Source organism: Eublepharis macularius, chromosome 1 (assembly GCF_028583425.1).
Source record: "Eublepharis macularius isolate TG4126 chromosome 1, MPM_Emac_v1.0, whole genome shotgun sequence".
Classification (NCBI taxonomy): domain Eukaryota; kingdom Metazoa; phylum Chordata; class Lepidosauria; order Squamata; family Eublepharidae; genus Eublepharis; species Eublepharis macularius.
In genome coordinates this window covers 151,709,862-151,725,846 of record NC_072790.1, presented here as the reverse complement: position 1 = coordinate 151,725,846, position 15,985 = coordinate 151,709,862, and the positions used below count along the sequence as shown (strand labels likewise).

General features: G+C 43.7%; 1 protein-coding gene across 1 annotated transcript in view; it reads right to left on the bottom strand.

Annotated features, from left to right (window-relative positions):
• Positions 1 to 15,985, bottom strand: part of RYR2 (ryanodine receptor 2) — a 720,715-nt gene that overhangs the window by 235,168 nt on the left and 469,562 nt on the right. Inside the window, exons 49-50 of the mRNA XM_054975163.1 lie at positions 15,758 to 15,927; positions 1,945 to 2,165 (exon numbers count right to left, since the gene is read on the bottom strand). Coding sequence (XP_054831138.1) covers positions 1,945 to 2,165; positions 15,758 to 15,927 — 391 coding nt within the window. The remainder of the gene's footprint in view (positions 1 to 1,944; positions 2,166 to 15,757; positions 15,928 to 15,985) is intronic.

Genomic DNA, 15,985 nt, shown 5'->3' with positions numbered 1-15,985 from the left:
GCAGTGGCTGAATATAGCCTAACTCAAACAGGCCACAGTATCTTATTCCAGGACACCAAAATACTGGACAACACTTCCAACTACTTTGTCAGACTGCACAGGGAAGCCATTGAAATTCACAAGCATAAGCAAAACTTCAACAGGAAAGAAGAAACCTTAAGAATGAACAGAGCATGGTTTCCAGTTCTGAAAAACACCAGGCTAACAAAACATTCTATCCCCGACAATAGCCCTGCAGAGAAGATTAGCACATCAAGTACCAATCCATATGCAAAAGAATCTCCTCAGGATACAGTGAAGCCTCCCTCCATTAGCATTCCACACCCTGGGAAACTCTCACAGGATGACTCAGCTCAACCCCACCCTTCCTGAGTAGATACAAATGACCCACATCTTTTCCACACTGTGACACTGAGAGATCTCTGTCTTTTGGTGCTACACCTCTGAAGATGCCAGCCACAGCTGCTGGTGAAACGTCAGGAACTACAATGCCAAGACCACGGCAATACAGCCCGGAAAACTCACAACAACCATCGTTCTCCGGCCGTGAAAGCCTTCGACAATACATCACCCTGTGTGTGCTTGTGAACCACCTACCATACAAATACTCTTTTGCTGTGATTTCTACCTGCAACATTATCCTTGCAAGGTAGACTTTGCTTTGGTTAATTCCCTAACAGGCTCTGGAGCTTTGCTCTCTGACTCCTTAGCCTAGGGATAGATAGGGGAGCTGGTGGTGGCTTAACTTGTGCGCTGTTTGCAAAAGGATCTTCCAGGCAGCCTGTGTTCCTTCCCCTCAGCTGGGCTGGGGCCTAGGGGCCTGGAACTCCTCGGCAGGGCGCATATTACACTAATACTGTGCGAGCTGCATTGGTTGCCAGTGGAGTACCGGATCAGGTTCAAGGTCCTGGTATTGACCTATAAGTCCTTGTGCGGACTGGGGCCAGCATACCCGAGGGACCGTCTCTCCCCATATATTCCACGGAGGACCCTCCAATCAGAAGAAAACCACTGTTATCGGTCCTTGGCCCTAAGGAGGCCCGCCTCGCCTCGACTAGAGCCAGGGCTTTCTCAGTCCTGGCTCCTACCTGGTGGAATGCTCTGTCTACTGAGACCAGGGCCCGGCAGGATTAACTATCTTTCCGCCAGGCCTGTAAGACAAGAGTTGTTCCGCCAGGCTCATGGCTGAGGTTGGGCCTCCACTGGCTGGAGAATGCAACATCTACCCCCCTCCCTGTGAAAGCTGCCCACCACTGTTTGTTTTTCAGCTGCTGTTGCTGTGCTACTATGTCCAGTTGTATTGCTGTATCATTGGTTATTAGTTGCATTGTTGCCGCCAGGCAAAAGAGTGCTGTTATTTTTATATGATGTTTTAATGTTTTAACAAGGAATATTTTTAAATGATTTTAAGGTTGTTATCCGCCCTGAGCCCGCTTGCGGGGCGGGGGGGGGGGGAATACAAATATGATATAAATAAATAAATAAGATCAACAGCAACTGTAAAAAAGTAAATACTGCTTATTATTAAACATATAAGCCAGGATTATAAAAAATTGGACTTTGTACTTAATTTGTCAGAATGCAACCTCCTTTATCCTGTAACCTGGCTTCAATGTTGATTTTGAGGCTGTCTGTCAGGATATAATTTAAAGGAAAACTTGAAAATGTATTCATTCAGCCCAACTCTATTCTTGTTTACTCATAAATAAGTCCTACTGAGTTCAAAAAGGCCTATTCTGGTTTATCAGACTTTATCTATATACCAAATTCTATTTTGCTTTTTTATTATTGGCAAATTGATCTAATTTTCTATCATAATTACCCATTATAGCAGGGAAGTGAAAGGTATCATTTATTTATTATTATCATTTTTGTTATTTATATATATGGACATTTTTGCTCCAGCAACTCATCTTGCTATCAAAGCCAGGGTTACATTCTTACCCACAAATGGAGAGTAGGCACTCTTCAATAGAGTCCCGCTGAGCTTTGGTAAGAGAGCAGCCCTTGGAGAGTCGGTATACAGTATGCAGCAAGGAATCGATAAGGGAAGCATGGTGTTCGGTGCCAGCAAAAAGAGGAGCACATCTAGTCAGCAAAGGCAAAACAGCAGTACAGAGGTACCGATTGAGGGCCAAGGCCATATCTGTAGCACTCAGAGCAACCTACAAGACAAATGGTAAAGCTATTCAAACAGGAGAGTTTTAATGCATAAAAATTGTTACATAGTATCATTGTTATATTTCTTAACAGTTGTTCTCAAAGATGATACATGAACATTAACCACATCCTTTTTCAATTAAAATAAAAGCCATCATTCACTGCCAGCATAGTATGGTGGTGCCTCCCGGCGGGATACTTTTTGAGGCCCACTCATTGTCCAAAGCCTCAGAAGGAGAAGAGAAAGGGAGTTAAACAAGCTCTTATACTTCTTTCTCCTCTTTATTTCCAGTTTTGCTTTAAGAGCACATCAGGAGATCCTCCTTCCTCAACCATCTCACTGTCTGCATCGTCTCAGGTGTGTGTATGTGTGTCTGCTTATATGTCCTTATGTCCTTATTCTATTTATAGATACATTTAAATGTTATGTTAATGTTTTATATGTTTTATATTTATTGTTCGCTGCCTTGGGGACCCTATTTTGGGTGGAAGGGTGGCATATAAATGTTTATAATCAATAATAAATTACACAAATTGAGGTAATAACAATAATCTTACGAATATATACTCCTATAATTCCAGATCATTTCTTTTTCCATTTTTTTCTCCTCAGGAGGAGACCTTTACTCCTAAGCAAGTTACCATTAGTTTCCCTGGCTGTATGTTTTCAGCCCTGGTGTTAGTAACTTCGTATTCCCCTTTTCCTCAGCCAGTTGCTGGAACAGCTTAGTGTTTTCAGGGTTTCCCTGTGCAGTTCACCCACATTCTTCACCCTCTTTCCTTAGCATGGAAACTTGTTCCCATATTCCATGGCTTTAAAGCAGTGGGGGTGGCATTACCCAAACCATCTTATATCCTCCAATGATATAACTTTGAATGTGAACTGTCTTAAAAACTGACACTATGCTACAAAGAATATTCATACATAAAAGGTACAACAAGTACAAAGCATTACTGTGTCCCATATGAACTAGCTAGAAAATCTAAATCTTTTACAGGAGTTTGTGGTGGATGCCCCACCTTCATAGCTGAGGTGGGTGGTCAGACTAAGACTTCTTTGTTCACCCAGGTATTTGATATTTTAAAAATCACTCAGTGTAGAATACTGTTCTTGACAGTTTTAATTGCTGGTAATATCCGATGAACTGATGTCTTTAACAACTATTTTATTGATATGTTTTAATTGTGAACTTTTCTTCAAAGCCATCTCAAAAGCCTCTAGGCTGAAAGACAGGATATAAATAAAATATCAAAGTGTTCTATAAAACAAAATATGATATCATATAGTAATACAAATTTCACTTAGTGAGGATGCTTGCTAGAGCAAGACTCCTCAGTTATGGGAAAGGATTCATAGGATCCAACCCAATATTTTATCAATACTGTTTATATTATGATGGGATTGCACAGGGTAAGCATTTCCTGAAGACAGAAGTATCTGCTAATATAGAGTTCAGGGATCACGTGCCTGATTCATGGCAATTGTTTTCTAGGGATGTGCACTAATAACAAAATGCTGATCTGGAATTGCAGTTTTAATTGTGAATTTGAAGAGTCACAATCCAAGTCTGATTTTTTGAACATGGAAAATTCTATTGAAGTCAATAGAAGCAGTTATTCGCCATTAAAAATAAAGCAAACTGCTTTTGAAAAGTTTCCATCAGCCCCCTGATCTCTTCCCAGTGCCCGCGGGTCAGACCCAAAGAGCTGGACAGATGTGATAAGGGTACAGGAATAGTCACAACTGTCAGGCAATGACTGCAATGTGGGCTTTCAAAAGTCTGTTAGAACAAGAGCAGCATTGGGTATAGCACAGTGCACCATATTCTCTAAGGAGTTATTAGCCAAGCAGTTAGGTGTTGGGAGGCTATGCTATGGTGCAGAAGAGAACCAATGTGAATGAGACTCTCTGATTCTGGAAGAAGGATGTGAACTCCCTTGGATTGGGGAATCATATCCTCCTTGGACAAAAAGGAGCAACTAGAATACAAGAAGAGTAGTCCATTTTTAGCTTGATAATTACCTTGGTCAACAAGGAAATAGGGGGGAAGCATAAAATAGGGTCCCCTGCCAGGTTATTTGGAAGGTGTCCCCAGGAACAGGGGTCCATTGATGCCAGGGAACAGAAAAACCTCCATTTGGAATTATGATGGGAAGCAAACAAGTCCTCTACTCACTGGATGCCCTCATAACTGGATACTTCCTATTTTCCAGTCATGAGGGCATCCAGTGAGTCCCCTAGTGCCCATTTGTAGTGCCCATTTGTAGTTGAAGATATGTGTTCTGCTGGATTTGCTTGGATTTTGCCTGCAATGTGAATGGTGATCAGGGAGATGTTGTTGTGATCTATCGCTGATCAACATATTCGAACTGCTTCATTGCTGAGAGACAAGGATAAAGTGCCCCCTTGTTTGTTGATATAAAATTTCATTGTAATATTGTCTGTTGACAGCAGCACCATCTTTCCTTCCAGGAGAACTGCAAAATAAATCAGTGCAAACTTGACTGCCCTTAGTTCTACAAGATTTATGTGAAGCTTTCTTTCTGCATAAGACCACAAACTACTGGCATGTAGTCCCTGGCAGTGGGGTCCCCAACCATACAAGGAAGTATCTGTAAAAAATTCTGTCAGTAGTTTTGTTTTGTTCCCTATGAGCCCAAGATGGTGGCAGGGAGTCAGGAAGGACAGAAACTATATCATCCTCTGAAGAGAGCTCCAATTCTGCTCAACGTTCTGCAGGAGATGACATATTCGGATGAGTTGAAAAAGCCAAGCCAGATGCCCTCTCAGACCCACGTCTCTTATGAGTCGATCTATGACCAGGGAATTTTATTTGTATGCTTTAGTTTCCTTTTGTTTTTTTCGGAAGTTGTTCCAAAGTTGCAGGTGGAACCAAAGCTATCTTGGCTCCAAAGTGGGGGCCGTATCTGAAGGGGAAATTGGTAGTGCTGAAGAGAAAGTAGGTAGAGGAAGAAGAGGAAGAAGTGGGTAAAGCTTCTCTATTTCTTTGTGCTTTGGAAGCTGTTCAGGAGCCCCCGCAAGCCTTCTTGTAAAGGGCTGCCTTAAGTCTAGCCGCCTGTTTATAGCAAGCCTTGGGGGGAACTGCTGGCAAACCCTACAGCAAGCAGTTGATTAATTACAGCTGGTAATTTACCATTCAACTTGAACTTACTTTTGGAAGTGAGACTCTGTTATACATTATATCCAGTAGAGGGAGCCAAGAGACTTGAAACTGAACAGAATGCTTGACTAAATTGCACAGATTGCAATACCAATTTTCTCTGTGAAAATTGTATAGTATAGTATAACTTGACTCTTAATTAACCCTTAGTGACTCCCTCTTCTTTCCCTCTAAAACGTATTTCCTCAAATCTTAGTCTTCAAATGCGGAAATCATCAGTTTATTTCTCCCTGACAAGTCAGTAGGGGCTTCCAGGTAATAATATATTTGTCCAATGAATTTTTCCTAATCAGAGACTTAAGTTTAACCATCTCAGCATAGGCCATCATCTTTTCCAGCCATTTTTCTATTATAAGTAAAGTTGCAGATTTCCGTTTTTGAGCATAAAGCATTCTCGCTACTGTTGTTGTATGCAGAAAAAGTGTACCATGAGTTTGTCCATTAAACCCAATAAGAAAGCCCCAGTATCATTTGTATATTAATCTTTATTTGTTTGCATGTATTTGTTTCCAGAAATTTTTGACTATATTACAGGTCCACCCTAGATGATAAAATGAACCCTCTTGCTGTTCACATTTCCAACATCTATTTGAAATATTCTTGTATATATTTGATAATTTTTCTGATAACAGATACCATCTATACATCGTTTTATAAAAGTCCTCTTTCAAACCCGAACTTAATATAAATTTAAGACCTTTCAACCACATATTCTCCCATCATTCAATTTGTGTATTATATTCAAAGATCTTCGCCCATTTTATTATACATCCTTTTGCTTGTTCCTCTTCTGTTTCAAATCTCAACAAGTTTATAAATTTTAACATGTTCATCATTCTTATGTAGCTCCGTTTCAAATTCTGTTATGGACTGATCAAATTCATACATCTTTTTGTCCATTTTAAATCTTTCTCTTAATTGTGCATAAAAAACCCATTGGCAAGTATACGCTTGTGTATTAATGTCTTCTCTCACTACCATCTTACGTTCACCTTGTACAAAATTAAGTATGTCTCTATATTGTAACCACTTCTGTTTAAATGTCATTTCTCTTCTATAAAAGGCTTCTTGAGGTGAAATCCAAAGCAGAGTTTTTGGTCACAACCTGAATTTATATTTATTCCATACTCTTAGGATGGCATGCCCAATGCAATGTTTCTTAAAATCCACATTAGCTTTAACTTTGTCATACCACAAATAGGCATGCCATCCAAACCTTAACTCATGGCCCTGAAACTCCAATAGTTGTCAATTTCTGTATTCATATCTTCCTCCACTTGTAAAAATTCTGCTAAAGCTTCAACAATCTTGCCTCTAATATTTTCCACAGAGTTTTCTGGTATACCTCTAAACTTTAGGCAAAATTCCATTGCCTTTAATTCCAGAAGTGCCAAAGAATCCTGTTGTATTGTTCATTCTTAGCTTGCCAACATTTGCTTTACTTTCCAGAGTTAACACTTTAAGACTATTCTGTTGAATTTCAGTGGTTATAGTTGTCCGAGGGGCAGCGGTGCCGCACCCTCGGACACTGCGGCCCCCACCCCCTCCGGCGCCCCCGCCCACGGCGACACCCACCTGCGGCCCCTGGAGTCGGCCGGGAGAAGCGCCGGGAGGGATGCCGGCAGGGCCGCGGAACCGCCGTCCGGCCGAGAGGGACTCTCCACCCCCCCCCAGCATAGCTGACAGCCGCGGCCGCCAACCCGCCACGGCCGGGGACCCGGCGCCGAGCGGCAAACGGCCGCGAATGGAGGAGGCCGTCGACCCGGGCGCGGGCGCAGCCCCGGCAGCCTGATTAGGAAAAATTCATTGGACAAATATATTATTACCTGGAAGCCCCTACTGACTTGTCAGGGAGAAATAAACTGATGATTTCCGCATTTGAAGACTAAGATTTGAGGAAATACGTTTTAGAGGGAAAGAAGAGGGAGTCACTAAGGGTTAATTAAGAGTCAAGTTATACTATAATATACAATTTTCACAGAGAAAATTGGTATTGATGGTTGTTGTGGATTTTCCGGGCTGTATTACCGTGGTCTTGTCATTGTAGTTCCTGACTTTTCGCCAGCAGCTGTGACTGGCATCTTCAGAGGTGTAGCACTGAAAGAAAGGGATCTCTCAGTGTCAAACTGTGGAGGAGATGTTTGCAGGTGATTTATACCTACTCAGAAAGGTGGGTTGCTTTGTGTCATCCTGTAAGGGTTTCCCAGGGTGTGGAATGCTAATGGAGTGCTAATGCTTCACTGTATCCTGAGGAGATTCTTTTGCATATGGATTGGTGCTTGATATGCTAATCTTCTCTGCAAGGCTATTGTGGGTTGTAGAGTCTTTTGTTAGCCTGGTGTTTTTCAGAACTGGACACGGATCGGTACTTACACAAAAACTCCAATCAGCACCCTCGACAGAAAAGAGGCATAATGAAAACATTAGTAGACTGTGCAAGACGGATATGTGAGCCGCACTTTCTCAATGTGGAAATTAATCATCTAAACCATGCACTTCAAGCAAATGGCTACTCCAAAAATGAAATCAGAAGAGGAATTAAACCCAGCATAAATCAAACAACTAAGAGAAAACAGTCTCCTACAGGAAAAGTGTTTTAGCCATATATCAAAGGTATCATGGATCAGATGGAAAAGCTTATGAAAAAGTACAACCTACAAACTGTATTCCGACCCACCAGAAAAATACAACAGATGCTACAATCAGCAAAGGACAGTAGAGACCTTCTCACCTCTGCAGGAGTATACCGCATACCCTGCAGTTGTGGACAAGTTTACATTGGGACCACACAGCGCAGCATCCAGACAAGAATAAAAGAACATGAAAGACACTGCAGGCTTGGACAACCAGAAAAATCAGCAGTGGCTAAACATAGCCTAACTCAAACAGGACACAGTATCTTATTCCAGGACACCAAAATACTGGACAACACGTCCAACTACTTTGTCAGATTGCACAGGGAAGCAATTGAAATTCACAAGCATAAGCAAAACTTCAACAGGAAAGAAGAGACTTTAAGAATGAATAGAGCATGGTTTCCAGTTCTGAAAAACACCAGGCTAACAAAAGACTCTACAACCCACAATAGCATTCCACACCCTGGGAAACCCTTACAGGATGACACAACCCAACCCACCTTTCTGAGTAGGTATAAATCACCTGCAAACATCTCCTCCACAGTTTGACACTGAGAGATCCCTTTCTTTCGGTGCTATACCTCTGAAGATGCCAGTCATAGCTGCTGGCGAAACGTCAGGAACTACAATGCCAAGACCACGGCAATACAGCCCGGAAAATCCACAACAACCATCGTTCTCCGACTGTGAAAGCCTTCGACAAAATTGGTATTTATTCCTGATCTCAATTGTTCTTTTCTTTTTATCCCTATTTTTATATCTTTTTCTTTCCTTTTTCTTTTTTTCTTTTCTATCTTTTTTTCTTTTCACTGATATTTTAAATAATTCTATTCAAAAAAAGAAAGGTCTAGAAAATCTTGTCAGGCTGAATTTCCATGGCTGGCCTGAGCTTGTGGACACAAAGAGGATAGGAAGATGAATGGAAATATATCATTCCCTTCTCTAATAGGAAACCTCTGGAAAGCCCAGCAATGCATCTACTGATCCTAAATCATGTTCCAAATTATTAAATAAATGTATACATTAAGGAGTTCATATGGGAATGAAATGTAGGATAAGATGCTTGAAAAGGGAAACAGGAGAACAGTTTCAGCAAGGAGAACAAAAATATAATATACATCAGTCACAGGTTTTCCTTTTCCCCTTCTTTCACAAAACCATAGCAACACCAATTGGGGATGTTCAGCTCCTGGCTCTCGCTAACACTGGTGTCAGTTCATGTGGGGAATATGAACCAACCCTCCTTTCTATAGATGCCAATGGGATTCCAAATATCCAGAATTACAAAGCTTGATTTGGAAATATTTTGGAATGCCCAGAATATGGCAATACTCAATGGCCCAAATACTTCCACATTCAAGTTGCACAATCCAATTGTTTTCTGATAATCAGGAATATAAATTGGTACAAATATTTGTCTGGTATTTTATGAAATAAGAAAATAGTAATCTAACAAGCATTTATGTGAACATGTACAATTTTTTATTTAAATTTAATTTTAATTATGCTTGTGTTACAATTATAGAAATAATATTCAATGTGGTTGTCTAAATCCCCAAATATAAGCTCTGAATGAGTAGCTTTCCTCTGACTAAGGAATCCTCCCCTCAGTGGAAAAGGGCTTTTCATTTGGTGAAAGGTAGTCATAGGATTCAGCTCATTATAAAGATCAAGCTGTAGAGTTTCATTTTTCATCCTAGTAAACCTATGTGGTATTTTCTTTTTAGTTCTAATTATCAGTGCGTACCAGAGATCCAGACTGATGGTTGTTGTGGGTTTTCCAGGCTGTATTGCCGTGGTCTTGGCATTGTAGTTCCTGACGGCAATACAGCCCGGAAAACCCACAACAACCATCGTTCTCCGGCCGTGAAAGCCTTCGACAATACAGAGATCCAGACTGTTTTCTGATATTACCTATTAAGTCCTTGGAATTTGAACTCAAGTTTCATATCTTTAAATTTGATTAATGGAATCAGTATCTACTCATAGAGTGGGAGCTAATTAAAGAAAAACAGTGTTTCTTACCTGTAACTGTTGTTCATCTAGGTCTTCCATGCAGGCACACATGGGACTGCGCACGCGCAGGCCTGCCAACTCCGGAGATTTTTAAACTCAAAGAACACTAGGGGCGCCTGCACCTCTCAGCGCGCATGCACAGCCGTCTTTCCCGCCGAAAACGGTCTCTAAGAGGCAGGGCGCCCCTGACGTACCCTCAGTCCTCTTTCGCCACTGCACTACAAGGTAAGTACCAAGAGAATTAGCGGGGAAGGAGGGAGGGTATGTGTGCCTGCACAGAAGACCTAGATGAACAACAGTTACAGGTAAGAAACACTGTTTTTCATCTATGGTCTTCCTGTGCAGTCCCACATGGGAGATTACAAAGCTAAAATACCTGGGTGGCAGGCAACGTTGAATCATCACAGGAAGGTTGATTGTAGGACTGCTGTACCCACTATCGTTTCCTTCCTGTCCAGGACATCCAGAGCGTAATGCCTGACAGACGTGCCCGCCGAAGCCCAAGTCGCAGCCTTGTAGATGTCTTGAAGTGGGACACCTCTCAAGAGTGCTGCTGAAGATGCTTGAGACCTAGTGGAATGAGCATGAACCTCCGAAGGACAAGGTAAGTTAGCACATTTATAACATAATAAAATTGCCTGAACTACCCAGCGAGCCAAAGTCTGAGGGTTAGTTTTCTTTGCCTTCTTTGGCCCCGCAAAACAAACAAAAAGGTGGGAGTCCGCTCGAAAAAGCTTCACCCAGTCTAAGTAAAAAAGGAGAGCCCTGCGGACATCTAGGGTATGAAGGGTTCTCTCTGCCTCGGAGGAATGATCCTTAAAAAATACAGGTAAGGAGATCTCTTGAGACATATGGAACTTAGACACAACCTTAGGCAGAAATTCCACCTTAGTCCTAATTACTACCTTTTCAGGATGGATATTCAGATAAGGGGCCTCACAGGATAAAGCTGCCAACTCACCCACCCTTCTGGCTGAAGTGACAGCCACCAGGAAAGCCACGTTAAAGGTAAGTAAGTTTAGCGGGCAGGTGGCCAAAGGTTCAAAGGGCTTGGAGATGAGCCTAGTTAAAACCAAAGGTAAAGACCATTGAGGAACTAACACCCTGATTGGAGGGAATAGGTTATTCAGTCCCTTCAAAAACAACTTTGACGTGTAGTGAGAAAACACCATCCTACGGTCTACTGGGGGACGAAATGCAGAAATAGTGGCCAAATAAACTTTTGACAGACAAGTTGGATAAACCCTTTCTGTTTAAGCCCCCATAAAAAATCCAGAATCTTGGAGAGGGACGAGGCCAAAGGGTCCAATTCCTGTCCCCTACACCAATCAGTAAACCTGTTCCATTTCAAAGAATAAGATTGTCGGGTAGACAAACGACGGGCATTTTGGAGCACATGCATTACTCCTTTGGAGAAACCCCATCCTGAAGTATTAGCCAAACCGTCAGTTTGCGTGAATGTACTCTGTGATGAAGCACCCTCTGGTAAGACAATAGGTCTGGTCGTATTGGGAAGTGGTGCAACCGGCTGTGGAGCCTCAGGAGCGGATGGAACCACGGCTGTCACAGCCAATACGGGGCTATCAGAATGGCTGACATCCTGTCCATCTGAATCTTGCAGAGCACCCTGGCTAACAGAGGAAACCAGAGGGAAAAGGTAATGGAGACGATTGGACCACTTTAACTGAAATGCGTCCCCAAGAGACTCGAGGCCGACTCCTCCTCTGGAACAGTAATGGGGAGTCTTGTGGTTTTCCTCTGACACAAAAAGGTCTAAGTCTGGAAAACCCCATTCTGAAAAGACAGGACGTAGATATACATCGTGAAGGGACCACTCATGGTTGTCCCCTTGAAGTCTACTAAGATGGTCAGCCATAACATTATCAACACCCGGGATATGGACTGCTAAAAGCCATACTGAGTGATCAATAGCCCAGTCCCAAATCTTTATAGACTCCTCACATAAAACCCTAGACATAGTACCCCCTTGTTTATTTAAGTATAACATTGTGGTAGTGTTATCAGTCAGAATTTGGACTGTCCTGTTCTGAACAATATCAGAAAAAGAGACTAGAGCATAGTAAACAGCTCTCAACTCAAGAAGACTGATATGTTCTTCACTTTCCACTTCATCCCACATACAATGGGCGTAAGATCCCTCACAATGAGCACCCCACCCCAGTGTAGACGCATCTGTTGTGACAGAAACCTCAGGCTGTCTATAACCAAAACTGACCCCTCTGAAAAGATTGGAGTCCTTCAACCACCAATCCAAAGACCGAAGGATGCTCCGGGGGATACTAAGTCTCCTGTTTTGAGAGTCTGTCTCTGGGGAAAAGGCTGTGAAAAACCAAAACTGAAATGGCCGCATCCGAAGTCTTGCCAGGGAGACCACGGCCATAGTGGCAGCCATACACCCTAGTAGCACCTGGATAAGTCTAGCTGGCTGAAACCTGCACCTCCTAAACTTCCTGATCAGCGCTTTAATCTTTTGTGCCCGTCAACAGGTAAAAAACCAGCATCCTGTACTCCATCAATGACAGCCCCTATGAATTGGGTGACTCTCGAGGGGTGCAGTTTCGATTTCTTTTGATTGACAAACAACCCCAAATTTAAACAAGTGGATAACATGATAGAAATCTGATTTTTCACATCCCACTCTGATTGTCCAACAATCAACCAGTCGTCGAGGTAGGGAAAAATACAACAACCTTGCATTCTAAGAAAGGCAGTAACAACTGCCATGCATTTAGTAAATACCCTGGGGCAGTGGATAACCCAAAGGGGAGTACACGGTACTGAAAAATACAAGTACCATAAGTGAAACGGAGAAATTTCTTATGGTCAGGAAAAATGGAGATGTGAAAGTACTCATCTTTGAGGTCCAAACCCCCAAACCAGCAGTGTGGGGGGGGTATCAAGGCTAGAACCATCTGTAAAGTGGTCATCTTAAATTTTTGGACCCTTATAGACTTGTTCAGTTCACGTAGATCCAAGATAGGGCGGAGTCCCCCATCCTTCTTCTCTACTACAAAAAGGTTCGAATAGAACCCAAGGGGAGGGGAGGTATCTACCAATTCCTCAATAGCCCCTTTCTGCAGTAAAGCCAAGAGCTTAGACACTACCCCAGGTTGAGTACCCTGAGAAGAAAAAACAGGGAGCTGGAGACCAGGCCACTGAAAAAAACTCAACTTTATATCCAACTTTTACTAACTGTAAAACCCAAACATCTGAAGTAATAAGGCACCACTGAGAGAAAAAGGAGGACAGCTTGTCCCCAAACAAGGGGTCAGGCCCCTGTAATTGTCAGAGTGCACCAGATCTTTAGGCTGTGGATGTTGGTTATTTCCCTGCCTATTCTTATTGCCCTGTCTCCTCCTCGAGAAGGTCGACTGCGGGCTTTGATACTGCCATTGTGGTTGATAGCCATACCCATAGTAGGGATGAAAACGGTGCTGTCGACCTCTAGCATAAGATCTATATTGAGGTCGATTAGGAGCCTGGTGCTGATGCAAGACACCATAGGAACGTGCCATGAGTCTGTCCTTGCACTTCTTAGACAGGTAGTCATCTGTTCTATCCGAAAACAGAGTCTGTCCCTCAAATGGAAGGTCCTCGACCTTGCTTCTGGTTTCTGCTGGCAGGGCAGTGGTCCTTAGCCACGCGAATCTATGTAAGATCAGCGCTGAGAGAAGAGGTTTGGCTGAAGTATCTGCCATATTCCTGCTCACGTTGATTTGATGACGGGACAAGCGGGTCGCTTCCTCTTGTATGACCCTGAGAAAAATCCTTTCGTCATGTGGTAACTGAGGTACAAACGTTGCTACTTTAGTCCAAAGCAACAATTGGTAAGCGGACATCATCGCCGCATAGTTGGCAATTTTGATACCAAATGCTGCAGAAGTATAGACTTTCCTGCCCAAGGAATCAATTTTTCTGCTCTCTTTACCTGAAGGATCTGACAGGGATCCTTTCTTTGGTTTTGCCTGCATGTCTTCTGTCACCAGTGAAGACGGAGGCGGATGTAGAGACACGAATGGGCACTGGTCATCCTTTACCCTATACAAATTTTCCACCTTTTTATTGGTGGCAGGGGTTGATGCAGGTTTTAGGTTCAAGCCCGAAAAAAGTTACACAAAGCCTTCAGTCACCGGAAGGGTTTCAGTTGGAGTCGAACCCGAATATATGTGCTTCAATATTTTATCTGTCGAGCGTGGTTCTGTGGAAGCTACCTCAATCTCAAGCGCCTTTGCCATGCGTTGGAGGAGCTCATTGTAAGCACGGAAACCGTCCATCGGGGAAGCCTCCTCCGACAGTCCGATCACCCCGTCAGGTGAATCCGAGGGAGGGGAGTCATACGACCATTCATAATGATTATAGCCTTCAAATTCTGTATCTGAGAACCTCGGGGTCTGTCTGGATCCCACAGAGGAGTTGGCATGAACCGAAGGCAATTTGGAACACCCCTTGGTTCTGCACTCCGAAACGTATGAACCTTCCCTGTAGTAGCGGTGTGAAGGAGAGCTCATTGGGGAATGATGATGCCTGGAGTAAGGGCTGTACCTCTCTGTATGACGCGAGCTTTCCCGCAGTCTCAGGCGACCCCTCTCAGCATGGGAGGAGCGTGAAGACCATGATTCATGAGAAGGTGATCGAGCTATCCCCGATGGTGTTGAGGGTTTTCCGATCAAAATGACATCTGGCTCTCGAGACCTCTCAGACCTTGGAGTTTCCCGGGGGGAGATTCTATCGCCGGAACCACGACATCTCTTCTCCGGTGGGTCGGATCCGGGTGCGACTTGCTGTTCCGCCACTAGTTGCGGGGCAATGACACTCTCCAAGACCTGCTTATCTGACTTGGAGGACTGACGCCTCTTCTTCTTTTTCTTCTCCAGGGTCGAACCTGATGGTTCCGAAGCTCCCTTCGGAACTGAGATCTTCCGAGCTGAAGAACCACGACGACCCGACTTGGTTCCACTCTGGGGCGTTCTCGGCTCCGATAGTCTAGGAGTCACGGAACCATCCTTCTCAGACCGATCACCTGACATTGACAAAGGTGGTTCCGAAGCTGGTCTCAACTCCGAGACTGGAACCGATGAGGTAGGCGCGGCTGGTTCCGAAGCGCTCTGAGCCGGCGCTATCAGGCTCAATGGTCGAGGGTCGGTCTGGGTGGGTGACGGGCGGGAGCACGGTGATTTAGCTCCAGAGGGCCCAGGTGTTGGTAAGGTAGCCAATCCTTGTACAGAGGATTTTTCCTTCGAAGGAGGGTCAGTCGCCGCCATGGCGCACTGCCACAAAGAGGCTTGAAGTCTACCCGCCCACTCTGCTCTGGCCTTCGGAGTGAAGGTGCGGCAGTGCTTACAGGCCTGAGTGTTATGGGTTTCCCCTAAACAGTACAGGCAGTTGGAATGGCCGTCGGATTTTGTCATCTTTCTATTGCACGAAATACACCTTTTGAATAACGCTTTCTCTGACATTCTTACAGATTACGAAGATCTCTTTCTGAAGAAGTAGAGTGAGCAAGAACCTCTCTAGTCGGCAGCAAAAGAGGAACTGAGGGTATGTCGGGGGGCGCTCCGCCTCTTAGAGACCGTTTTTGGTGGGAAAGACAGCCGTGCATGCGCGCTGAGAGGCGCGGGCGCCCCCAGTGTTCTTTGAGCTTAAAAATCTCCAGAGTTGACAGGCCTGCGCATGCGCAGTCCCATGTGGGACTGCACAGGAAGACCGTAGATGAACAAAAGTTACAATTACAAATAACATTACCGTATCTAATGAAGCAGCTGCACGAAGATCTGGCAGAAATCCAACTTCTAGAAGGTGTAGAAGAAAATCCTGATCTTCAATTCCATAAACCCTATCAAGGAACAATACCATGGCTGCCTTGTGGTCTGGGCAAAACCCCTCTGACATATTAGGTTCCACCACAGTGCCATCTGAAAGAAATAAATCAGATACAGATAACTTATATCATAATGCTCATTCTTGCCATGA